Genomic DNA, 27,179 nt, shown 5'->3' on the forward strand with positions numbered 1-27,179 from the left:
AATACAGATAATTAATAATATATAGACAATAGGTGCATTTTGTTTTCATTCTATTTACTGCCTGCCTTTGAATCAGCTCAGTGCACCAAACGTGTGGTGGATCATCCGTAAGTGTTGTGCCCCCCTTAAAGAGATGTGGTAATTCCTTCACGGCATCAAAGCAGTGATGACAAACATAAGAAACTAACCTTTAGAAAACAATGAATTTACCTGGATACTCATGTAGTTATTCCTTAGTTTTCAAGTTTTAAATGGAATGGCTATAAAAAAAAAACCTTCAATTTATAAATGAGTTGAACATATAATCATTGTTGCTCGTACCTACCTTTGTAGTTGGACCTTTTTTGGGGGGCTGATATTAAATACCCCTTAATGACAACAATACTGATAACACGTTTCTCCCCCACCCACTCCGAAGAACGTGATATAAATATCTCTATTACAGGCACATGATGAATAACATTCCAAAAGTAGCTAATTTAAGTCTTCATGCCCTCCTTTTTACTGGCAGTATGAAAAGTGCTGGGAAGGTTCTTTGTTGCAGAGCTGACAGACAGATTTCCCTGCAAGTTGCCACATCATCAATACCTCATGCGCGGCTACTTCAGCTCCATCTTGTGTCCAAAACATGAAAAGACCCAGTATGAATAACTGTCAGACACTGAATTGTAATACTACTACTACTACTACTACTAATAATAATAATAAAAAATACATGTCCCAAAGAAATAATAACAATCAACTCACGAGATTACATTTGAGTCATTTGTTAGTTGAGAGCATTTACTCTTCTGCAAAATACAACTAAGTGTTCATTCACGTGGTCAAACAGTACACATGCTATGTTGCTATTTCCACAAACAAAAAGCTGGAAGTGCACAGTGAGCTGTGAGTGCTGTGCTGGGCCCTGTTTGAGCTAACCCACTGCTGTGCTACCTGATGTCTGCGTGTCCTTGGCCTCGCTCTCTTACTGGGATATCTGTGTGGATGAAGTGTTTCAGCAGTTCATTGCTAAATACAGCCCTGACTCTGCGCAATACTTGATAATAACTTTGCAATGTGAGGCCTAAATTACATATGAGTGGGGGCAGTGTTAAGGGGCCCTGATGCTGCTGAAATAATTAATGGCTGGTGAACATTTTACTTGGTGGTACAACGAGTCGCGCTCCGAGGACCACTACATTTTGTCTCATGTTTTTATTGTGTGGCGTTTATGAATTAACATGTTGCCATGCTGAGATCCTGAGTCATGATAGTAAACTGTTGGTACAAAGCACTTCAGTGTGATCATGCATTTCATTTCAAAAATGCATGTTGACTATTTTAGGCAAGAACACGTTTTCTTTTTCGGAAAAATAATTATTCCATTTTTATTTTTCATTATAAAAACATATACCATTTAGTATACATAATATATATCAACTCTTAATATAGAATTTAATTGTTTTACAATAAATATTCTGAACTGGCCACAGAATAAAAATATCAGCTTTACAAAGCATGTGAATGAAAATTGAACAAATCAATAAATAAATACAAAAAAAGTCTACAATAAATTAAATGTATAAATCAAAGGAGAGCAATTAGCATACACAAAGGAACACCAAACAGCACAGTATTTCATCTCATTACATTCATCAGGCAGCACTAAGAGAAAAGCCGAGACAGAATAAAAAACAAAAATAACTGAAGCCAGTATGAGTATGAGTTCAGGTGGTTCAAAGCAAACATACTGGTATGTCTTCACAATATCCAAACATGCCAAAACAACAAAACTGTTAATCGCATAATCAAGCCACTTGTAGTATAATGTCAAAGTTTGGTATTGTTTACCTTTAACTGAGTAACTTTTACTTTAATACTTTCATTAGCGTTTGGTAACCTCAAACCAGGTCTTCTCAGTTTGTTTGTTTTTTGTTGTTGTTTTTTTAACTAAGACTACACAAGACGAAAAGCCAGATGGGTAAACTGCAAAATGTACAAAAATGCAGCGATTCACTGATTCGTGGAAAATAACCAACGAAAGCAATCAAACCAGGGCCTTTTTCTGCCTGCTCCCTCCCTGCCCAGACATTCTTCACTTACTTGGATGACGGCTGGAAGTTTCACAAGTTTTAATATGGTCCTCATTGTTTAAACACATTTTTTTTTTCTCTCAGTACAGTACAATTCACACACAACAAATAAAGACATACTATTTGGCAGACGAGGCAATTCTAAGACCAATAAAACCACTTCTGGAGGCTAAATCACTCACATATTGCTAAAAGCTAAATCAGTTGAAAATATGAGCATATTTTAAAGTACAGTGTGAAGTACATTAAGAACTTATATGAGACCAGCTAAGGGATAGAAATACATTTCTATTATTAAAATATGATTGTAACCATGTAAACTTTGACTGTTAAGGTAATAATTAGTACCAACATTCTATGTTTTGTCCTTCTCATTCATAAGTTCAGTTAAAACCAACTGAATTCATTGCAGCTAAACCCATTCTTATTTGAGATAAGGGCACTCAGACATTGATAGTGACGGACTTGTTTTGATGTAAAGGTACACAAACGTGAGGGCTTATATTATTTTCATCAACAAAAGACAACATTGGTCATACAGTCATTAAGGCTCAGCAGAAAACTGATTGTAAAGACTCTGTGTGTGTGTGTGTGTGTGTGTGTGTGTGTGTGTGTGTATGCTGATATCTATGTGTATCGATGTTTGTGCTGCTACAACTGTTTGCACTTCACATGGAAGCAATGAACATTAAGCAGTAAGTAAGATCACTTGTTCTCTATCAGCATCTGCACCTTGCACACCAGGTCTCTGGCCTGGGTCAAAATCTGCTTGATGTTGTGGTGCTCAGCCATTTCTGAAAAACAAGACAAAGAAAAACGCAATTACAGTCTTCAACGTGGAAAAAATGCACAATGTTTAAAAATTGCATTGATGGTAAAAATAACAAGCAAATAAATTGAACTACTGCTTAATAAATGTCACCTCATGTGATCATGTTCTCATCTATTAAGCCAGTGAGAATCCTTTTAATCGTTTCAATTAGAAAACACTGACCAGAACACAAACCTGTTTCAAAACTGAAGCAAATTGCAGGATATGAGACCTCTGCTGTGCACGTGTAGGTTTTGTCTTCACATTTTCACACTGAGGACACAACCAGGGCCGTTTAAAGCCATTTGCTAAATCCAATCTGTAGCTAGAGGCTGCTGTGCAGCAGGGGGCGCTCTTGACAGCAACGTTTGAAACTGCACGTCCCTATTTCACGTTCTCCCTCCCCTCAGTTCAGCTTCCTGGTGACGTCACAGGGACTAACCTACCTCAACGATCCAAAAATAATTTGTCTTCAGTCTGAGGAGGTGTGGCAAATATCTATCTTGAAGCTGCACTTGTTACCATTGAAGAACTTGATGATGTCCGTGAAGTCCATGTTGTTCTCCAGGATGATGTCCCTGTAGATTTCCACCAGCGCCAGGGCGATGAAGAGGACAAAGTGACTGGAAGAGACGCACTTGGCTGCCCAGATGGTTTCCCAGACGGCAAACACATCGTCGTACACGAGCTCTGGAAGACACAGCGCAAAGCGCCGAGGTAGACGAACCTCATTTGTATGAAGGTCCTGAGAGGTCAGTGTGTGTCTGTACACTGATAATGGGACTGTTTGCCTGAGCTACTCTGTAGCTGAGAGCCAATTCATTTGCAGAGTTTCATGAAAAGCTGCATTCTAAGTCCTTTTCCCGAGCCGTATTCACTTGTTACGCGTCTATTTAGAGAGCTGCAGAGCGGTTCGGCTTAAAGGCATTTGATCCTCACATATATCCTTCCGAGAAGCACAACTCCTGCCTCTGTAATTGGAACACTTTCTCTCCAACCATACTGTTACTTTACCTCGCTTAAAGTCCAGGAGAAACCAGCGGTAGCAGAAGTAAAAGTGAGTGTAGTCTCCGTTCTGATGCATTAGCTCGAAAAGTTCAGAATCCAGGATCTTTGGGGCAGATGGGGAGGATCAGAGACAAAAAAAACAAAACAAACAAGACTGGCTGTGGTCATAAATGGGTCCAGTGGTTATGTTTGCAGACCTTTGTTGAGGCTGACTCACCTGTATGAGGGAGCGCATGTTGGCAAAGTGAGTGTCCATAGCCCCTCCATGTGGGAAGTTTTGATTCATTCTCTTCATGAGCTGGGTGAAACAACTGAACGCCTTGGCCTCTGAAAGGCGGAAGCTAGGATGAGCAAGTGAGCGGGCAAACTCTTCTGTAAAAACACACGGAACAGAGAAGGAGTTGACTCACCGTCGTCCAGGATGACTAGGAGGGGAGCCAGCAGATCACACATGCCCTGAACATAGCCGATGTCGAGATGCCTCCAGATATAACTGTGACATGCAACGGAAGGAAACAAAACGGTCAAGCTTTGTGAGAAAAATCCAGAATGTCGATACTAAGAGAGCACCTGATGTTAATTTTAAAGAGCACCACAAGTTCAGGAAGTTGCTGGAACAACGGGGAATATGTAAAATACACAACATTTACTTCGAGCTGTCTTGCTTTTTATTAAAAGTTTACCGTTGAATAAAAGTACTGCAATACATATCTAGGCTTTTTTTTTTTCTCAAAAGTCCAAAAATCCAAATTGAGCCTTGATTTGCTTCTGCTCTGACCTGATCCTCACAGAAAACCTGAAAAGTTTCACTCATTCATCTTGCCAACATCTAACAGAAAACACTTTTATCACGGTCTTTGGGACTGTATTTGATTCTGTAAGCCATGCCCTTTGACCTAGTTTTGATGAATACAGGAGGACAAAATGGCTGTGAGAATAGCTGGTGTTAATACCTGCACATGATGTTGCGCAATTTCTCCAGATTGGCCGGAGTGAAGTACCAGTAGTTCCTGTCACAGCGCTGGACATCCTTATCAATACGGTGCAGATTCAAGGTGTACAGGTCTAAAAGCTCTTGCTAAAATAGAGAAAAAAACAGTGAGGGATGAATAATGGAATGTACAATAACAAGAAACCCACACAAAACCAGGGATGTTCACAATTAATCAATTATCGGATAATTGACGATTAATAATCTAATAGATTAAATTGAATTAGTCGCAATTAATTGATCTTTTTTTTTTTTTTTACACGGGTAGTTAATATTATTATAACAGTGTAGTGGCAGGAAAGAGCAGTTCACCTGTAGATACTGTGCTGGTCATAGTATACCTAGAACAAGTTACTTGTGACCCATTAGAAGCCAACTTAAAGTCAGAGGATAAATGTTTAGGGTGTTTTCACTGTTCTTTAATATAAACATTGGTCACATTGGACCCTCAACATTATTTAAAGGTTAAATAATGTGTTCCTTACACTTTACAATCATCAATTGATGAATTAATCGATAATTTGCATCCCTGCACAAAACCAAAACATTTGCCCCCCTTAGTTTAGGTAGATTTAAGTAAGGGTGCCTACAGAGAACCCGGTCGACTGTCCAGAAGGGGCTTCCCCTTTGGTGCTCCCAGACCTGGAGACCGAGTTGGTGTAGAAGCTCTCAGTGTCGGGCCCCTCAGAGAGGACGGACTGTGTGGCCTCCGCGCTGGGCTTTCCCTGCTCCATGTTAGAGAGGGACGTGGCCTCACAGAATCCCTTCCTGCTCCAAGGCACCATGGAAACTTTGGCTTTAGGGATCTCCTCCATTTCTATGGCCGAGGGCGACTCATCCGACTCGGTCACGTCCTGCTCCTCGTCTCTCTGAGAGGCCAAGCTGCTCTCTCTTGCCAAGTGATCCGAGGGTTGCTCTTCCTTCTCTGCTGCCAATGAAAGCACTTCTGGTTTGGAGGTCTTTAACTCGTCTGTCTCCCTCGCCTGCGTTGCTCCGAACCCCTCCGGAGTTTCATTGATTTTGGATTTCTCTTCCACTCCTTCTTCCGAAGGTTGGCTAGCGCCTTTGCCTACCGCTGTGGTATTTTCTGCAGCATTAGTCACTACCGGTGCCGCCGCCTCCTCCTCCTCCTTCACTTCGTGTTCCTCCGGACTGTCCTCAGCCACACTTCCAGTCTTGACCGCTGTAGGTTTGTTAAGGCTCTGAGTCACAGCTGCAGACCTCGGCGTCACCTCGTGGGCAACGCTGTCCTCTGTGCTCAGAGAGCCGTCCGACAGCCCCGAGGTGACAGAGAAATTGCGGGACGAGGGATGGCCCGAGTCGGGAGAGCTGGTGTCGTTCTGCAGCGCTCCATTGGGCATCTTTGGCACCTGTTTGGCTTCTTCACATTTGGGCTCCATCTCGATCTGGTCCACCTCCTCTATGGACTCAAACACCTGAAAGAACAAGCGAAAGGGAAGCAGGCTACTCCAGGGGAAGGAATGGGAGGATGTGAAGAACCAAGAGGAACCAAAGTGTGGAAGATTGGTTAAAAAAAATAAAATGAGATTACATGATCTATTTGAGCATCGTTAGCATTGGGATCAGGATGTCAGTGCCTCTGAACACAAACTATATTTCAAAGTTGCTGTGATATAGTTTGGGTTACCTGAGTGCTGCTGCTGGAGTCACTCTGCAGGCAAACCAGACTCTGCCTGTCTGAACTCTGGGAGGAATTGGACTATGTCATAAAAACAAAAACAAAAAAACATCCAATATGTTGTTATATAAATGTGAAGTATTCAGCCATTTCTTTCACCATTGTTATATTAAACCGATTCTCTTGTGACTCAGCATCTTCCCCTCTGGCAAACTTTGAGAAGAAAGCCACAAAAACAAGATTTACATCACAAATCAAGTCTGGAGAATATTGGATTGTGCATCTCCCATAGGCTTCACGTCCTGTCAGCTGTTTCTGCACACTGCTTATAAATACAGCTTTAGAATGCTGTTTTTCTTTCAAGTTTAACGTTAAAAACTGCATTTATCTAACGTACAGACCCATAGACCGCCATGGAGTTAGAGGGACAGTATACTTGAGGTCTCTTGAAATACTCTTTTCCAGATATTGATTAATCATTAGAGACAAGATTAATTGCCCCAAGAAGTAAAGGATGGACTTTCCTTATTTCTGTGAAGGTATCACCAGACTGAAGACGCATACACCATCACACATTCATTTTAAAAGCTAAGAAAGCTGTATCCTTCTTCATCATGCAAAATGCAGCGCTCTGTGGCCAATTCATTATTAATGTGACCAACTGCTTCACCTCGCTGCTGACAGTGGAGTCGAGGTGGACCATCTTCTGACTGGAACTGTCCATGCTGGCACTGGTGGAGCACTTGGCTAATGCTGCCGCATGGTGCTCTTTCTCCCGCTGTCGCACAATCTCCTCGCAGCCGAGCCACTCCTGCATGGTCTGCTGGTAGCTCAGTCTGGCCTGTTCGTCCACCTGAGGGCGAGCAGAGGAGGATCAGGCCTCGGAGTTCACGGCGGAAGGGGCCTCTTGTGCAATGACTGCTGGAGGAGACAAACCTCCTTTCGTTCGGCTTCTGACATTCCAAATTGATAGTGGCCGAGCAGGAAAGGCCACACCTCCTTACGCAGGGAGGCCTCTACGCCACCAAAGTAGACCAGTCGGAGCAGCTCCTTCTCCTCATATGTCTGAGGAAAAAACCACAATCTCCAGTTGGCAGTTTGATCATTAGTTGACTTATGGATAGTAACGCACTGGATAACTGTTCTGAATATAGAATGAAATGAAATAATGATTTATCGCCAAACGTGAGAGTAGATTTTAAAAGTCTTAGAAGATTGTGACTATTGCTGTGCCATGAGAGCGTCCTGCTCACTGTGCAGTCCTGGAGGAAGGTCTGCCACACGTCTGCCGTGAGCCCCTGGTAGGCGTCGCGCGGGGCGTCCGGCTCCACTATGGCGTGATTGACGAGCGCGGAGAGGTGCGTGCGCACGGTCGACAGGTGACGGCAGTACGCCAACCCTGGTTGAAGACAGCGGTAATGACAGAGTGCCCTTGCAGAAGGTCAGAATGCACAACATTGCTGAAGTATCAAATGGCAATGATGGAATAAAGTGGAAGAAAAAAACGGATAAAACAGATGTTTGTTAAGAGTTAAATTGAAGTTAAGGTTAAAGGAACATTTAAATCAATCTTTTTAGTTTGACAACTCTGTACAAAGTATTATGTCTCTAATTGCTATTTTAAAAAAACATGTATATTTACCTAAGAGCGTATCTAAAGCAGAATATGTATCTGCTGACATCAATACACTGGCATCAAAGCACTGGTACAAGAGAGTTGTGATTTCATCGTGATAAAACAGGCACTAAGGTGAGCATTATCTTATTTGTGTGTTATCTTACCACTAGAGGCCACTAAATGTCACACACTGGACCTTTAAAAAGAGGACACTTTGGCTTCTGTATCCTGACCTCTAAACTGAGGGTAAACACAGATATAATGTGTAAAGCTGCAACTGTTTCGCAGGATGGTTCACATACAGCCGTAGAATGCCCGAGAGATGATCTGATACTTCATGTTGTCGCACAGCAGCTTTAGAGGAGCCCTGCCGGGAGATACAGAGTGGAGAGCTGGAGTTAAAGAACACCTTGCATTGTTTAGCAGCCAACCTTTTTGGTTCCATAAACCTGAAATAGACAAGCAACATTCTCGTGACATTGATCTCCCAAACGTGAAGTAAAATACATCCCATTGGGTAATGGTGAAACATAGATCTGACTCTTACTGTGGTTGTGCTGCTAATGTTGCTACTAATGTTACACTGGCTCAAATTTCATTAGATGTATAAATCAAAAAGAAAGACAAAATCATTTCTTCTCCGACAATCTATATTCAGTTTGGGAGGAACAATCTTGCTCTAACCTTCAACATATAAATGATAAGCTATTGTGTTGCCATCCAGCAGGCTAGCAACACCCTGACAGCTTTTGGTTTCACAATCAGATTTCCACCTTTTCCACCTAACTGCCTTCTCACCTAGTTTCCTTGAATGCATCCTGTCATCAGTCGACTAAAGGTCACATAACTGCAGCAGCTTTGTTCTTTGCTGCAGTCTCAACATAGTTTCCCTCACCTCTCGTGGTTGCACCCCTTGGCCGCTCCATCAGAGAAGCTTCCCTGAGAACAAGAGGAGCACGAAGACTTCCTGTGAGAGGGATGCCACATTGTGGATCCCGGGTCCATCAAGTCTGGCGGCGTCACTGCAAAACAGATGCAAACTCCATTCACTAATTGATCTTTGAACTTTATCTGCATTGCGCTTCTCAGCTATTTTTGACCAGAGCTGGAAATACTGTATGACCAAGTCACTGTTGACCTGTGAGAAAAGTATCATTCAACAATCCTGTGCATCAGTTTGGAAAACATTAGCGACGCCCAAACTCACACAAAATCCAATTGTAACGCAGAGAAAGGGATTAATCAAACTTGAACCTATTAGCGGTGTAGCCCCATTCGATCGAGCAGTGGGTCAACCATCAGCTGCTAAAAGGTTACCGTCCTATAATGTGGCAGGGAAGATGTAAGACGAGATGGCAGGCAATCGCTTTTGTCAATAAAGTCAGCCTGAGGCCACGGGGGAGTCGGCGGGATATTAGATGCAGTGAACTGAGGCGAGACAAGCTGACAAATGGGCTGAGAATGTGATAATATTGCGGCATCGTTCATGTCTTGAGTGACAACCTGCAGGGGGGTGTACCGTGGGCGCAGCCAGGGGTCCCTGGTCTAATGGAGATATTGCACTGAGCAGCAGAGATGGGAGACTCAAGTCGCATGACTCGACTTGACTTTGACTTGGTCTTTATGACCCGAGACTTGACTTGACTTGAGACACATGACTCAAAAGGATTTGACTTTTAAAAATTTAATATTTGCATTTTTTGCAACTTTTTTTTTAGATTACGTTAGAAAATGTGTTTTATTTTGAAACATTATCGGGTGATTTTACAGTGCAATGCATGCTGCATGCAGACCACCACCGGTCAACAGATCAACACATGAGCAGCAGGGGAGACGACCAGACCAAGACTAATTCAATTTGAGTTTAAGGATTATGGTATCCAAGGTCTACAGTTCAAAAAAAAACAGTGACACAACCACCACAACTTCATCTGTCACTACAAAACCCACAAAGAAAGGTAAGCTACGTGAATGAGAGTGAGCTAACTGTTACCACTGTTAGAAAGCGAACGTTTGCGAATACTAACATCGCTTAAACATAACGTGGCTAGAAGGTTAAGTAAGGTATGTCTTCTCAATAAAATGTGCAACAAAACTGTCTTAACTTATTGGACGCTCAAATTAGCTAAAAAGCTAACGTTTGCTGATATAAATGCAAATATTAAGCGACGGCAGGTTTAAGATATGCATAACATCAACGTAACGTCATATAAACTCATTTACGTTTAATGTGGAAACTGGGGTAGATGATGAGATTTTTGTACGACTTGACTTGTGACTTGCTTGACCTGAGCAATGACTTGACTTGACTTGCTTGATTCTCACCACAGTGACTTGGGACCTGCTAGAGACTTCAAGGTTAAGACTTTAGACTTGCCTGTGACTTGCACAAGCGTGACTTACTCCCACCTCTGCTGAGCAGTAACTGCTCAGTGCAATACCGCTGAGCCGTGACTTATTCACGACTGTGGAAGGCACCTCACCAAACTCCGACAGGCTGTTTGGGAAGAGGATGCGGAAGACGTAGTCCGTGGCCTCGTCCTCCTCCTTGTCTGAGACCGAGTCGGCCGATCCAGATCCCTGAGGAAGCCTCTTTCGCAGCTTGGGAAACACCTTGCCCTGCAAACCAGAACGGAACGGCTTAGTCATCGTCAACCACCGTTGTTGCCAGTGACAGCGCCACCTCCACTTTGGCCCACCGGTGGCATCCTCGCGGAGTCCGACTTGCAAGCGATGCCGTGCGTGAGCTCATTAGCGCTGGGCTGAACATGCGGGGGAGTTTTTAATTACCCACTGGAGCGGGAGACACACTGCTTTTCCCAGCGGCTGCAAAGAGCACCCATTCATTACAACGAGGCCTCTATTGTGACGCTAAAAGATCATTAAGTCACAGATTTGTCACCAGGCAGCGGATCTGCCACCCAAATCTAATGTCCTTTTATTGATTTATTGATGGGACAGGGCTGAACGAGCATTTCTTTTGGGCTCACTCATGCCTACCTTCCCCCTCTGGGACCAGAGAGGAGGATCCAGCTGGCCGTGTGGAAGAAGGCCGTTTTCCAGGCAGGACAGGAACTGGAGCAGGTGACCGCCCTTTGGAAATCGAAGCGGAGGCCTTTGGATCCCATCTTGACTGACCAGCACCACCGTCCCGCCGCTGTCGACTGCAGGAGGAACTGTGAGTTTGTCACTGGCATTTGGAGACAATTTGGAGACATTTGGGACAAACGCACGTTGCTGATGACAGTGCAAGTAGACTATCTCCTCCAGAGGGATCGTCATGGCATAGTCCCAGTAAACACTGTAAAAAAAACAAAAAAAACCGTCCAGTCCATTAGCAGAATTTAACACACAGAGTGGTATGACAACACTACATAGCTCACGTATTGGTTTATCAACAGCCTTTTTTTTATTAAAAAATAAAAAAGACTGTTGATAAATTGCAAACGCATTTTCGGAATGATAATGTAGGGAATAAAAAGTGTGCAGCAAGACTTTAACAGATGGAAAGAGGTTCTAGATTCTAACAGGCAAACACTTGGCTAATGCAATAATCAATCTTTCTGGTGAGAGTAACCCACGCACTGATGCGGGATCATAACACAGTTAGCTAATTCAAAAAGATTGGAGAGCGGAGAGCATCTCAGTCAATAGATCGATGGGCTGAGCTGCCGGTGGTCTGAAAATAAGCCCCATCAGACCAGATGCACGCTGAGCTCCTGAGACACACGCAAACAACCTGCATTATCTAGCTGCACAAACAGGCAGGAGAAGCCGACGGCAGAGTGCAGAGTGTTTAAATGTGTCTTTGGAATGGAAACGACATGCTCAGTCAGGCAAACACGGGCAAGATTAGTCAGAGGACAGAGGCGTGATCGCCGTAACACCGAGCCATTTGCAGACGGATGTCGTACCGCACCTGCGCTCATAGTCCAGGTCTCCGACGGAGCCGTTCATGAGCTGATTTGGCGTCCACTTCAGGGTCATCACGTCGGCGTTCTGGTGCAGAGAGAGGTAACCCGGCACGGCCTCCATGTCGTCCCTCTGAAACAGCCACCAGAGCACGCCTGTTCACCCAGCGTTCGCGCATGGCCTCGACTCTTGTGCGAAATGCGGAGGGGAAGCAGGCAGTTACCGGCTGTACGAGCACATTGTTCTTGCCAAACAGCAGGGTCACCCTGCTGTTTTGATGCAGGGACTCCACGTACTCGCGGGCCGACGAGGAGGGGGAGGGGCGCTCGTCTATGCTGCTGCTGGAGTGTCGCTTCTGGATCTGCAGGACGCACAGACTCAAATTAACTGGCAAATCAGATAAACACTCGGGCTGATCCGCATGATGCCTCGCAGCCTCGCTGTCAGATAGGAAATAAAGCGTTTGTTTGTGCGCCTGCTTGGTTTTGCTGCCAGCGCCTGATGGATAACAAAAAAAACCAACGAGATTTAAGTTAATGTCAGAGATAGGATAGAAGGCTTCAAATCACATGCATGTGTACTAGATACTTAATATCAAATGCATAATAATATTTCAATAAATACCATGCAAAATGTAAAAACAGAGTATGAAAGAACGCAGAGCAAAGATGACGAGCTAGAAAGATAACACGCCCCCGGCTGGAGCAGAACATTTTAATGAGCCATTAACATTGTCGAGTGAGTTTGTCTGTGATGAAATTTTGTTAATCCTGTCTTTATCTCTGCTTGGAACATTTTGTTAAAAATATGGTCGAAGATGACAAAGAGGTGGGAGTGAAAAAAAAAAAAAAAAAAAGCTACATTACTACCGGTTGGTTAGCGCTTATGTGGAAAACACGGTCCCCGTGTGGAAAATAATGGGGCACACAATTAGTGTACCGCACTGATGAAGTATACCAAAGGATGCATGTGGAATTCAGACTTTTTCACATAAATAATTAGCAGCTAGTTTTTTTTTTTTTTTTTATCTCAACATTATATGGGGCGTCTGGAGAAGTGATGTGGATCCTGAAACTCCTCCTGCAGCTGAACGTCTTGTTCTAACAAATGTAATGCTGCGTTACGGTTCTTCTGCAAGATAATCTGCTGTTCCGCCTCTCGTTGGAACTCACACACAGCGCCGGCCTCTTCGTGGGGGAATCCTGTCTGCAGTGGCCGCCGTGGATGCGATGCCTTTGCACCAACTCATCCGCAGACGGGTCCGTCCAGAAGTGATCAGCCGTCTTCATCTTGGTGTACTCCAAAGCACATGGTCCCACTGAGAAAAGAGAGGAAGGAAAAACAAATGAGCCTCTCTGATAATTGGCCTGATTTATTTACCGTTGGCTTGGTGTAGGCGTCATGGATTTTGCTGTTCAGTTTCAGTGTCTGTGTGATTCAGCTTTTTGCTGCACTCCTCCACCCTCAAGGCCTCAATCTCCAAAGGGCTCAAAGAAGGATGGGCAAAAACCCCAAAGTATCATAGCAACGACAACGATGACTAAGGGACGGGCGCTACAACTTTAAAATGAATGACTGCTCCATATGCGCGGAAGAGGGTGTAGATGAAAGTATGTGCTATGCTCTCTATCTGCTACACAATCCTTATTGTGCACGAAGCGAAGGGACTGCGATAATGATGGTGAGTCAGTGAAGAGGAAATGTTGAGATTTATGATTTATTTTGGCTTTCATTAGAACAGGGCTGATAAATGGCTGTGAGCCACAAAGCCAGAGAGCAATAACAGGGCTGTATTAAATATTAATTGTTAGAAGTGATTGCGAGTCGGCAAGATTTTATAGCCTGAGTGCCATCTGGATTTGTGCACATGTTCATTCAGCACACAAGTACCTCCTTTTGCACATCTCTGGTGTAACAAGGAGGCAAACAGATGTTTCTGTCTGGATTTGCACTAATAAGCCCCCCTGACTAGTTATTCATAAGCAAAAGAACACACTGCATCCATAATTTAAAATGTCCATCCTTCTTCCACAACTGCCTCTCCTGCACTCAGGGTAGCTGGAGCCTCGCCCAGCTGCCTTTGAGTGCGGCAGGGGTTAAACCCTGGAGAAGTGAGCAGTTTATCAGAAGGCCGCGTAGATAAAATAAATATCTACTTACTTTTTCACTTATAAGGGCAACTTAGAGTTCTCAATTCAGCTCACGTGCATGTTTTTTGACCGTGGGAGGACACTGGAGTAGCGGGAGAGAAACCACGCAAAGCACAGGGTGGAACATGCAAAGTCCACACAGAAAGGCCACAGGCCTGGGATCAAACCCATGACCTTTTTGCTGTGATGGGACGATGCTTACCACAGCATCACCATGACACCAGCCAAAAAGTGTCAGCAATATCCAACAAAGGATCAAGGACTTCTTGAAAATGGAAAAAAAAAAAAAAAAAATCTATGCTAAGTTTGTTCGACAGACTTTATAGCAAAAACCCTGGTGAATTATTTGTAGAATTACCCAGCAGGGAGGCGAGGATGGGTCCGTCCACAGGGTCCATTAGAACAGCCTCTTTCTCATAGTATTTGCTGGAGGACAAAAGTGTTAAAGATCATTTCTAAAGGACAAGGACAAGTCAACATGAAATGCACTCGCGAAACAAAGTTACTGTACCTGCTGTTGTCCACCAGATAGAGAACAATCTTGTCCAGCACCTTCTCGAACAAGGCGGTGCGGATCCAGAGGTTCTTGACTCCCTGCGGGGCAAGGCTGGGCAGCCGGGGCATCTTGCGAAGGCTGTCCTGACTCTGGAGGCTTTGACTGCGCCTGCGTCGGGAGGGAGAAACAGCGTGTAAGCTTATCATGAAAGCATACAAAAACAAGAGGGAAGAACAAAGGGCCTTTCAAGTTTTCTTTTCAGCGTTTTCGCTTTTTCCCCCGAGGCTTTCATGTCTGTTTTGAACCTCGGCGGAGGACAAGCGAGCATGTGTGTCCTTGCGCGTGCGACTCTCACTTTGTCTCCATGACCTGCTCCAGCTCCTGGGCCTTCTTGCACAGCTCCTCGGCTGGGGCGAAGCTCTTGCCCACCTTCATGAAGAGCGCCGCCACCTTGTTGCTGCGCAGAAAGCCTGCAGCCCGCCGCTTCAGTCCGTGCAGAACGCACGCCTCCACCGCAGCTGCGGTTCCAAAAAGAAAAAGAAGGAAAAAAGACAAACGTGCTTTATGACAAAGAGCAACTGCAAAACACATTTGATGCAAAACTGTTGAGCTGTCAAAGAATATGGATGGATGGACAAGCAAGGACAGTGACTGATATGTTTAATATGATTAAATGATGCCTCTGGGTTTTTTTTTTAATGTTTTTTCTTTGATTTAATGATCACATTATATACTTCACAATATTTCACTGTAAAAGTTATTAAGAAACATTAATATCATCAATCTTACTTTCCTACTGACACTTGTAAACCCTTCTGGGGCTTAGGCCTTGGTCATTCCAGTAGTTGAGCATTAATATCAATATGCGATATGATTATTTTTCTATTCACTGATTTAAACTAAATTCATGAGTTTGCCATTTGGTTAATGTGCCCTGTGTCATGTTGAACATGTTTAATAATACTCAGGACAACGTATATAAATGAATCCGCTGCCAATAATATTAATTATTAATTAAATAATGTTTATTTTAATATCTGGGATCTAGTTTGAATGTAGCTTTGAAAACAGTAGTGGATTTTTGGAAGTCAGTAGTGGAGTCACAGCATTGTCTCTGCTTTAGGCCACGGCTGTGCAATTTACAAAACTGTCTTTGGCTTCAGCTTTATAAACTCATTTGGTGATGGACCTAGTGGGACCGCTGTTCTTTGGAAAATGCCAAGATGTCCATCACAGACCTGATAAGGTAGCTGCAGTAAATGAATCAGCTCCACCAGCTCTGGAGCCACGAGCAGCAGAGCAGAAATACAAGCTCCACAGAGTGGAGGGCCAGCACGAAGGGGGATCGCAGCAACTCCTCCATCGGGGACTCATTTTTTCATTGTTTCAGTGACAAGGCAGTGGTTAAGTTCAAGAATACAGATTGTATATAGGGAGGGCTAAGAACTGAGATTTGGGACCTATACATTTTTTTTTTTTTTTTACTCTATTAATTTGTATTCCACCACCATTCTACCCCCAGATGTTTTATACCTTTTATATTTTTATTTTAAATTACATAAAGTAGAAATATTGCTATACTCCTGAGCCAGGCAACATTTCGTTGTATCAGGAATCACTGCTGTGTTTCTTTTTTTCAATGACAATAATAATAATAATAAACGTCGGATTCAGGTCCTTTTTTGTCTTCATGCTACTTAAATGTACCAAGCCTACAACAAAGTACATAAACAGCAGCATAGCAGCGACTAAAGAAGTAAATATATATTTATATATGCAGTAGATATATGTATATACATATATATGTATATATGTATGTATACATATATGCACATATACATATTTTAGTAGCACAGGGTTTTTTTCAGCACAGGGTTTTGCCTTGAATTGCAAGATTTCTTTTCTCTTTTTCAGCAACAGAATCAGCAACGTTTGCCCACATCCACATCATCGCTGTACTGTATTCCTATTCTCATGGCAGGGTGCTGTAACGGGACCATGTCTACATGCAGTGCACAAGCTGCCATGAGCGGCGGTGGTCAGGCCACACAGGTAGACGACGTGATGACACAGTTGCACAATAACACCCCTCTTATCCCCACCTTTCTCCCAGGCATACGTGGCAGCGCCTGGAGCAGTGTTGACATTTGAGTTGTCTTTCAGGGCTAATCCTGTGGCTCTGCTTGCATGGGGTCAGGCCAGGGTTGCCATGGCAACCCCGTGTGAATGGAGCAAGCTCTGGGAGAGGCGAGCGCAGGGAGGGGCGGCGGCGACTCATCAGCATCTCAATTCTTTTTTTTTTAATCAACCCTCTCCACTCCTGTTTCTTCCCGCTGTCACCCTGTGACTTCCTTGACTCTGCCCACCAACACTGGGCGTCACTTTAACCTGACTGACGTATGCGTGATCAGTTCTTAACAACTATAATAAGAGGACAGGACCAGCTGTCTTTTTCAGAATCTGGTTACTTCATCCAAAAAAAACAAAAGTAAAAAACGAACAAAGAAGCAAAACATTGTGGCAAAGCACAGCAATCTCACTTCTGCAACCACTGGCAACGCTCCTCATCAAGAGTCGTAGATTACAAAAGCCAATAAAGATTTGAAGGTTGTGTCCTCCAGCGAGAAATCTGTTTGCAATTGTCACCAGCCTCCTCGACTGTCAGAAAGAAAACTTACCCCAGAACTGGTGTTGGCGACCGGGAGGCACACAATAAAACCAACATAAATGATTCAGTACCAGACAGAAAGCAGCGTGGAGGAAAAAGTAAAGTTGTGCTCTCCGGGTATGTCTAATGAAATTAAATATTTAATCCCATCCTCCCCTGCATTTTCAACCAGAAACAAATAAATGTGTTGATGAGGAGCATCGCAACGGCAGGAAGACTGGGCTCGGCCTTCCCTCCTGCCTTCAACAGCTAACAGGCTAAACTGCCTTTAATCATCCCGTATCTGTGGCAACCGAGTGCATTAAGAGACTCTTGGACAGCAACATACGGATGACCAGGGCTGCTTGTTCCATCAATGTGCCATTTTAGGTATTGAATTAGTTGCAGTGAAACTTGCATGTCCTCTCTGACTGGAGTTCTCTCAAACTTGGCTGTGTAATAATGTTAGCATTGAGCCTCGTTCAGAGCATTGATATTGAAACTGATTTCTGCGGCAAACGTCATGGATGTTCACGGATCAACAGGTTAATTGACAACTGTGCAAGAATGTAGACTGAATTATGAACAAAACAAATGACAGCAGCTTTGGTTCTTGTTTAATTCTTGATGAAAGCACCAAACTGCTCAACTCTTTCTGAAAAGACTTTTTGTGGACTTTCCTGGATACTTTGATTTCAACCCATTGTGTCTAAACAAGACTCGGCTCTTCATCCGACAGTGTAATATGCACTTTAAATTATATCAAGCAGACGGCGGATCATGAACATGGACCTTTAAGTGATCATCCACTGTAATAACTTAATGGCAAAATGCCCCGAAATACATGCGTCTGGTGAAATTAGTCCTAAGCGAGTTCAGAACCGTCTCATAGATGCACTACTGGAAATGATGAAAGCTGTGAGTGCCCGATCCTCCCCTCAAGCACATCCCCCACAGCGTCTAGAGTTCACAGTGTGCCTGGCCGGTGATGGCCGAGGATAATTTTCCCCCGGGTGAGCAGGCCGACGGCCTCTCCCATCCTCCACCGCTCTCTTATCTCCAAAGACAGTGCGGATGAAAGAGCCTCAGGAGCAACACGTCAGGAGGCGGAGAAATCTGGCTCAACATGAAAACGGAGACGTGAAGGTTTTCATCCAGCGATGGCTGTCCGGCAAAGATACTCCTCGGGGTGTCCGGTGAGTTTTCCCAAAGGGAATTAGGCGGTTCAACAGATGGTGTATTTCGATACTGGCTGTAAATACTGTCAAAACGTGCTCACCAGGGACGGGGAGTACCTGCAATACCTATGACACTTCATAATTTTCATTTTAATTCTGCAATTTTTTCATGTTGAATCACATCCAGAGTCAGTCCCAGCCACTAAACTACTGGTAAATGACTTATCCTGATAAATGAATATTGTTTGCTGCACACTTGGCTTCCTCGGTCTCAGAATTACACTCCTCCTACAAGCTAAGAGTCAACATTCGCACGAAAGCCCCCAAAAATAACTTGATAGTGATTACAGCTCTGAGCAAGACATCTGGCAAGTGTGAGCAGCTCCTCCGAGCAGGCAGCCTGTTCACACTGCGCACATTTGTTGCCACGAGAAGGGACAAAAGACCAAAAAATAAATAAATAGGTGAAAACCTGGACCTTCATACCTTTCTGGTGCCTTTTTTTTTTTTAAACTAACATTTTGCCCGTAATTAATAATGCAGCATGAATCATTGATTCCCTTTTCAGGTTTCATGTTTCAAATATTCAATATTTTACACCTTTGGCCATTATTGCAGTAATGGCCATATTTGTCAATGATTCTCATTCACTGAACCATTGAGAACTGCAAATGCTGATATATATGTTAAGAATAACAATGACAACCTGTGCAGTCATGTAGATGTCAGGGATAAGAAGCTCATTAGTCCGCAGCCACTTCCTAGTATGACCCGTCTCACCTTCAATGACCTTCTTTGTCCTTTGTTCATTATCTGGTTCTGCTGTAGGCAGAAAGGTTAAAATGTGTGTGTTGGACCTAATTATCTGGCCTCATCTTAATTTCAGCACACGTGTGTTTTCTGATGAATAGAACTATCCTCTCAGGCGGTCCATTTTGCAGACGAGCAAAAATCAGATGAAACTTTTTAGAAGCCAGCTTCACACAGCTTACACACAAGTCACCTCATAATTTCCAACCACTTATGTGACCTAGATCTCAGTCTTGCTAAGTAGCAATGTGAACAGCATGAATGAATCTGATCTTCTCAAATTGGATTTGAAACCCTTTCATGTGTGGTTCTATATCAGATACGGATCGGATTTTTGAAAGGTGACAGTAACCTGAATTTGTAATTCATTTTGACTTTTACATCATTCCAGAGCAGTGTTCCTCATGACAGTTAAAGCAGAGGCAAAACCAACCATTGGGGTTAAAAGTAGCTCATCCAACAAAATGGGTCATAATTGGACTGAACATTTTATTTTTCTTCATTCCCATCTTTACCTTCAACCTGGTTCCTGGGCACAATAACTTAAAAATAAAATGACACATCTGTGGCCTCCATTTTCTTTCTTTCTCCCCCCCCCCCCTTCTGTACACAGTAGGACTTCATGCTGTTTTTTATGTACACAGGTTACGTCAGAGAGCCAGTTCACCCAGGAGTCAGATTTTACAACAATGTGTAAACAGCTGGATTACAATAATAATAATAATAATAAAAAAAAATGATTTCAAAGAAACCCAAATTATAGTGTGAATGTAATTTTGTGGTGTATTTGGCTAGCCTGTGGACAAGTTTAATCAAGCAATACTGAAGATTAAAGCAATCATAACATTTTGAACAACATAACAACTGACCAACAGAGTATTTGTATTAAGACAGCTAAACTACACTACTACAACTGAACCACATGTATATATATATATATATGTATACATATATATATGTGTGTGTGTGTGTGTGTGTGTGTGTGTGTGTGTTAATGCCATTTTACCCACCAACTGATAAGACTATATACTGCATATGCTCTTAGTTGATAAGCTAAAAGTTTGAGGCTGCAACCCACTGGATTGAAATCAGCTGTGAACGGGAATGCGAAAGAATGTGTGAAAGGCATTTATGTGCGAAGTGACTCTTCATAAAAAAAAAAAATGAATAAAGAAAATTGGGAGTAATTTATAGACACACTGAGTGAGTCACCCTTTTCCATTACTCACCACAAAAGGAGACGATATGGCTGCTGTCTTCGTGCACAAACTTCCTCGTGACGGCTTCCTCCATGATCTGCTTCACCTGCGAAAGATAACGGCAGATGCTCCGGTGACTCACTCATTAGTGTAAACGCAAGTGGGGCAAACAAACGTGTGGCAGGCGCGCTTAGCGGCCGTGTAGCGCTTTACAGAGTAATGACAAGGATCTATAAAAGCGACAGCGGGGCCGTGACGCGGCAGCGAGGCAAGCGCGGGGCTCGGGGGGGGGCTGAACTGCCGTTTTCAAAGTTCAGAGGAAGACGGAGAAGACTGAGTGGGAAGAGTGCATGTTAAGTTGGCGGATGAGTCACCACTTGTGCACCTCTACTGGGAAACGGTCGGGGTACGCTTGGCGTCGGCGGCGGTGGGTCGGAGGGTTACGGAGAAATGGGAGGAGAGGCGTGCCGAGCCGCCGCCGCCGACCCGAACAGTTTGTAATCCTCAATGGGAGCAATTGATTCGCTGACGTCAAACGCTGATTACGTCCTATTCATGCAAAACGGGGACTCTGTACTTTACAAGGACGCACACACAGAGTTAGTTTCTACCGCTGTGACTCTTCTTTCGTCAATGTGACAAAAGTTAAGAAGACGGATAATCAATGGTCCGCGGTGACCATGGAGACGTCGGCCCCTGGGGGCCACTGTTCTGCCGTCTGCGTGGCCGATATGACCTCCGGACAGAACCGGCGCAGACGGCTGCAATTTCCTGTTGAAATGAGCCTGTCCATGACCAGCAAATTACAGAGCCAACTGAGCTTTTGCACAAACAGTGGCTGACAGTGTGGGCTGCGGCGGCGGCGAGGTTCCCCCCGGCCGGATTTCTCACAGCTCCACCGGGTTACATGATGTTCCAGAGGCGCGATGGTGCGTTTACCCTGCGCTGCTCACGGCGAGGTCAGCGGAAGAAGTCACGGCTTGATAGAAATATCAGTGTGGACAAATATGAGGACGATTAATATTTTTACATTTCAGTGCAAAAAGACCACCCTGGTGCACCCTGACCTGGAGTTGAGGGTCAAATATGACATGGTTATTATTCAATGATTGCCATTGATTCACCGTCAATCCAAGAAGAATCACCTTCAAGAGAGAACGAGAACCTTGATTACACCCAGTACATCCTGTACTGGGTGTGAATCACTGGAATCTAGGAAAGCTGGTTAGAAATATTTGCAAAAATGGCAGCCTTTAATTATTGGGGCTGCCTTCATTATCAACATTAGGCCTGTCTGCACCGCTATCTTCAGCAGCATCAGCAGTGATTCATGCAGCCTGTCAGACAGAGACAGCGTCCCTCATTAGAGCATCTCCCTCTCTGTCACACACACACACACACACTCACACACAAATCAGTGTTTTAAGTGCACGCGGCGCAGTGAATGCTGCTGCTTCGCCCAGCCGAGGATGAAGTCTCCTCCTCGGTCTCGGGGGGCGTACGAGGAAACTTAACGTGACGGGCGTCTTACGTGCAGACAAGCAGCAGGTTTCCATGGAGACGGCATGCGTCGCCAGCCGCGAGCCGGCCGATGGATCACTTTCCGTCTAACAAGATGAATCAACAACAGCCATTCATCTCCGACACGAGCGCAAGCCCGCCGCCAACTCTCCAACTTACAGTAGCTCCCCAGACGCGAGCGAGCGCCGCACTGCAGCCTGCTCTCTCTGGGCTCTGCAGGGGTGCCAACGAGTTCATTCGCCGCCGCTCAGTTAACTAAACCACGCAAACAACGGAGAATGTCCACGGTACTGACAGGGAACATCCTGCACGGCACTGCAGCGCGTCTGTTTAGCGCCTCTGAGATGAAGGATGTGTAAACAGCTGAGCCACGAGATGAGAAAACCCCATCCGCCCATCCTTTCATTATTCATCACCTCTGCGCCCGCTGTTGAATGGCCGCAGCGCACAATGGGAAGACATAAATGGGGAGGAAAAACTCTGGGGCCCGTGAAATCTCGGCTCGGAGAGGTGTTGACGCCGTGACGTGGACGCGGTGCCATGCGTCAATGTTGGACCTCAACAAAGTACGCACCAAATCTTTGCGACCACAACAGGTTGTCAGTCGGTTGCTGATGGGTTTTTTTCTCCCTTCCCTGAGCACTCTGGAGACTCCATCAACCCACTTTGTGAGCCCGCACTTTGAAAGATTTATGTGGCCTAATTAAGGGGATTTGCATTGCTAATTTAAGCGGGGAGAACCTGCAAAAATGTAATTCTTACGATATGGCACTGAAAATTCAATCCGACCACGGAGCTGTTTGGTTGGATGTTGTCAGATAGCATCACAAGCTTGTGAGCGCTGATGTCTCATGTACACACTGCAGCACACTGTCTATATGGAAACAGTTTTTAATTTTTATGTTGTTACTAAAAATGAGATAATCCTTCCGTCCAAAGAAGACATAAGGAGCATTTGCTTTCCAAGGCTCTGACGGAACTGCTGTTACTCCCCAAATCCTGAATCCTCAATCCTCAACCTTTTCACAGTCACGTGTGGCCAGAGAGAAAATGAATCAAACACACAAACTGCACCTTTTTTTTTGGAAGCCCATATTGAAAAACCCTGATGTTGCTGTGGCGAAATGACAGGAAAGTAGCGCACTTGTTGCGTGACAAAAGAAATGTCAAAAGAAATATGCTTTTCATCAGTATGACTCATTACGAAGCCTATACCAAACAACAGGGAACACCTTGTTTACACAGTGGCCTACACCATTCAATATAACAATAGATTGCATAAATGTTAACAACGTGCAGCAAATCTCTGCCAGCATGACACCACAGAAGAAGAAGAAGAGGAGGAAGAAGAAGAAGAAGAAGAAGAAGAAGAAGAAGAAGGAGGAGAAGAAGAGGGATGGGCTGCATTGGCCTCTGCTGCCTGGAGGCTTCGCCGTGAGTAAACTCCTACTAAAGAGCAGGACGGGTGAGTAAACGCTGCCATCCCAGCGGTGTGTTTTCCTGCCACCTCGCTCCACCTCCTCCCCCTCTCCTTTAGCAAACACAGGTGTGTATTTGCGCCCATGCGAAGCGTGTGATACACAATGAGGCAGAGAGGGGCGGAGCGGAACATCAGAGGCACGGTGAAGGGCAGCATATAAGAGGGGGGGACGGACTGACGGGGCTCCCGTATCAAAGGCAGAAGAAAAAAAGCTCTCTGTTCACCAACTGGTGGCCGGCGTCCAGGTACACCGGCGCAAACTGGTGGCACATGACCAGCTGGACTGGGAGCGAGCGAGAGAAGAAGAAGGCGCAGAATAAAGGCACCATATGGTGCCACCTCCTCAAAGCGATGGGAAAAACAACACAGTGGGGAGAAAAATGCTACAGTAGAATCAAACAACGCTGACCTTTAGGGTGTAAATAAGATAATCAAACAGTCTTGGTTAGCGCTAGCTCAATGATTGGCGTCATTAAGTGATATCATGGCGTTCCGTCAGTTCAATTGGAGGCCATGTTCGCGGGAGCAAGTAAAGGATCCGCCACGCAAGACTCTCAACGAGGTGTCGGCTCACACAGCAGGCAGTTTTAATTGTAGAACAGGACTGTTCTCCCCTGATAAGACGGCCAGGAGGTACTGGCAGGAGAGAAGCGTGACTGCATCAGTAGAGTTCTAACCAGAAGCAGGACGTGTCTGGGACATTTTTGTTTTTTGTTGGCATTTTTGCAAGGAGAGAACTTTCCTGGCAAACAGCCAAACGAGAATGGAATATAAAATATCTGTTAGCTTGCGCAAATACTTTTGTGTTTTTTTAAGTAGCAGGGGCTTGACAGCTCGTCAGACATTTGTCAAAGCAAAACGCATTCTGAAAAAAAAAAGCAGCTTCTTAATGTTGCAATTCATTCAATTAAAAGCATGCTGTTAAGTCAATGTTTGTTGAATTAAAGATGCTCATTTGGATACTTGTGCCTCTAGCACTAGGTTCTAGGATTTTTTTTTTTTCAAAGGAATGAGCAAATAGCAATCAACAAATCATCACCTTTCAAATAAAAAAAAAAACAAAAAAAAAACTTGAATCACTGTTTATATTCAATAATTAACTTTTGCTTGAAGAGTAGGTCCACTTAAAGAGAGGCTACTACATTGCACCACCATGTTTCTACAACAGCTCAGAACATGGCTCAATTAGATGTTTAGCGATTTTTACCCTGACATCAAAACAGGTATAACAAGGAGAAACATGTGAGACCTAGTTAGACATCATAAAACACAGACTGTCATTAACAATGCTTGCAATATGATTTCTCACCATCGTACGCTGCTAAATCTCACATACTGGGGCCTTCGAGATTATCAACATGAGCGCCTTTTTTCTGTCATGCGTTACAATGACAAGAGTGAAATATCACTGTCTTTTCCTCAAAGGTTAGCAACTGGCAATAACTGTCAGGGGTTTAAATGTCACTTTAACAGGCGGCTGATGAAAGATGTGATCTCCTCTGAGCTGCAATCGCCTCAAATGATGAAGACATGATGGCCTGGTGGGGCTGAACAGACCCAGCAGGGCAGCTTCCATAGACTGTGGATATCACCACTCAACACTGTGGAGCCAGTGTTGTTGGGACTACTCTATAAAGTAATCCAACTACTGATTACTCATTACTCCTTAAAAACGTAATCTAACTACTTCTTGGACTACTTTGTTTCATTATTAATCAATTACTAATTACTTTAGCAAATTAAAAAAAAAAAAGATAAACTCAACTCAAAATAAGGTTTTTCGCTATCAAACGCAATTGCTGTTTTTTCTGTTGCCTTTTCTTTTCTCTGGTGTGCCGTCGCATACCAATGACGCTGCATGCATGGCTGCATCAGCAATCCTCGACATCATTGTTTTCAGTTGTTTTTTCTAAATTTCAGACATTTTGTGGATAATGAGAGATTTTTAGCTTGCAAAATATTTCACAAAAGTAATGGAATTGTTACTTGATAGAGAAATTGTGATATAATGACCATTTCTGCCAGGGTAATCCCGTTACATTACTCTGTAAAAAAAGTAGTTTAATTACAGTAGTGGATTACGTTGTAATAGATTACTAGGCCAACACTGCCCATTACGCACACGCAGCAGGAACAAATGGCTCGGCAGAAGGTTAATGGTTTGCTCTGCCACACACGGCACAAACACACTGACTGCACACAGTCTGCTGCTCCTCCGCCCAGGTTATTACCGAGCAGCAGCAGCAGCAGCAGCAGCAGCAGCAGCACTCACGCAGGAGACACTCAGCCTGTCACAACACCGCATTCAACGCTGTGCAATGACAACTTTAGCTATTTCCTCCTCCAAGTTTGCTCTTTCTTTCTGTCTTTTCTCAGTCAGTCAGACAAAGCACCCGGGGCGACTCTGCGTCAGCACCGGCAGCGCAGCCAGACGTGTCATCCATCCACAGTTGTGCCAAAGTCTGTGTGTTTGTCACCACTTTGTCAGGCCGTGCGTGCAGCGTAGGGCTGAGCACAGGTAGTGAGACAGTCACACTAAAGTGTCAGCAGGTGCTGGAGTCGGGAGGAAGGACAGGAAAAGAGAAACCCACCTCCTTCTTGACGGTGCGCAGCAGCTTCTGACGGGTCTCTGCCTCTGAAACACAACACGAACAGACACACACAACATGTTTGAATTTTAGTTGTTTTAGTTGTTTTGTTTTTTGCTTGCTCTACACTCGATATTCCAGACAGACTTTGGCGATAATAAGGTATTTTTTTTCCCGCATGCATCGTATCTTTCTTCTCCCACCTGCCATGATTGTTGCCATGGGTGCTGTGTCCTGTATCCCTGTTCCCAGCTCAGCTGAGCGCGCGGCGCCGCGCGTGCACACGACGAGATCACGACTCCACCTCCCAACGCGCGCACGCCTCTTAAAGAGACAGCGGCCTTGGCGGCCGTCACTCGGCGGTGCGGTCTCTCAACCCTTTGACAGACGACATCGCCGTCAGTTACTTTGACACGATGATGTGTCAGTTGGAATGACACGTTCTTTCTTAAGTCTTAGTCATGGTGCTGGTTGCAAGAAAGAAAGATGGAACAACAACAACAACAACAACAAAAATGGAGCACAAGAAACACCTATACTAGTGATGTTACGAGAGATAGCATAAGATAACACTTTACCGCCATCTTGTGGTAATATCTGGGAAGAACAGCAGCGAATTCATCATTCTCTCTCGCTCTCTCTCACACACACACACACACACACACACACACACACACACACACACACACACACTTATTATCCAAACAAATGTTTCTCTAACGTTCTAAATCCTCAACCTCTAACTGTGTGTTTCCCACCATAGTGGCAATGGCTGTTTTATCGCTATGTGATGAACTGGCAACTTGTAGCATTGCCTTCAACCCCAGTTAGCGGGGACAGGCCACCCAGAGTGCAGGAGGAGAAATTAAAGCTTCCCTCGAAAACCGCCCGGCAGAATGTTCAATTTCATCATTCAGAAACTTTAACTTTGATGTCCAAAATGAGAACTGAAAAAAAAAAAAATCATCTACTTTGTAAGATGCAATTCCGATTCAAAGGGAGCTTACCAGGTTGTTATGGTTTGATGATGACAAAGACATTCAGGACCCATGTGAG

At 44.2% G+C, this 27,179-nt stretch overlaps 1 protein-coding gene across 1 annotated transcript; it reads right to left on the reverse strand.

Annotated features, from left to right (window-relative positions):
• Positions 1–1,344: 1,344 nt before the first annotated feature.
• On the reverse strand, positions 1,345–26,450 carry sgsm1a (small G protein signaling modulator 1a). Its single transcript, XM_076019522.1, has 25 exons — positions 26,327–26,450; positions 26,127–26,170; positions 20,565–20,640; positions 15,056–15,218; positions 14,716–14,868; positions 14,563–14,630; positions 13,227–13,372; positions 12,278–12,415; positions 12,062–12,186; positions 11,376–11,443; positions 11,143–11,306; positions 10,626–10,761; positions 9,038–9,164; positions 8,445–8,509; positions 7,778–7,923; positions 7,461–7,589; positions 7,195–7,377; positions 6,534–6,605; positions 5,476–6,321; positions 4,848–4,972; positions 4,305–4,387; positions 4,112–4,221; positions 3,901–3,997; positions 3,409–3,576; positions 1,345–2,869 (listed from the first exon to the last, which is right to left on the reverse strand). The coding sequence occupies exons 1-25, from the start codon at positions 26,343–26,345 to the stop codon at positions 2,781–2,783; spliced, it is 3,540 nt and encodes a 1,179-aa protein (XP_075875637.1). The 5' UTR covers positions 26,346–26,450; the 3' UTR covers positions 1,345–2,780.
• Positions 26,451–27,179: the final 729 nt, after the last annotated feature.

The sequence above is a fragment of the Nelusetta ayraudi genome, unplaced genomic scaffold, assembly GCF_046127955.1.
Source record: "Nelusetta ayraudi isolate G7.1 ecotype Tasmania unplaced genomic scaffold, CSIRO-AGI_Nayr_v1 ptg000010l, whole genome shotgun sequence".
Taxonomy (NCBI): Eukaryota; Metazoa; Chordata; class Actinopteri; order Tetraodontiformes; family Monacanthidae; genus Nelusetta; species Nelusetta ayraudi.

Excerpts from the sequence above, each read along its gene's own strand:
- sgsm1a (XM_076019522.1), bottom strand. Across the intron at positions 14,631-14,715 it reads TATCTGGTGGACAACAGCAG|CAAATACTATGAGAAAGAGG; the intron begins GTACAGTAACTT and ends TTTGTCCTCCAG. Across the intron at positions 11,444-12,061 it reads GACCTGGACTATGAGCGCAG|TGTTTACTGGGACTATGCCA; the intron begins GTGCGGTACGAC and ends TTTTTTTTACAG.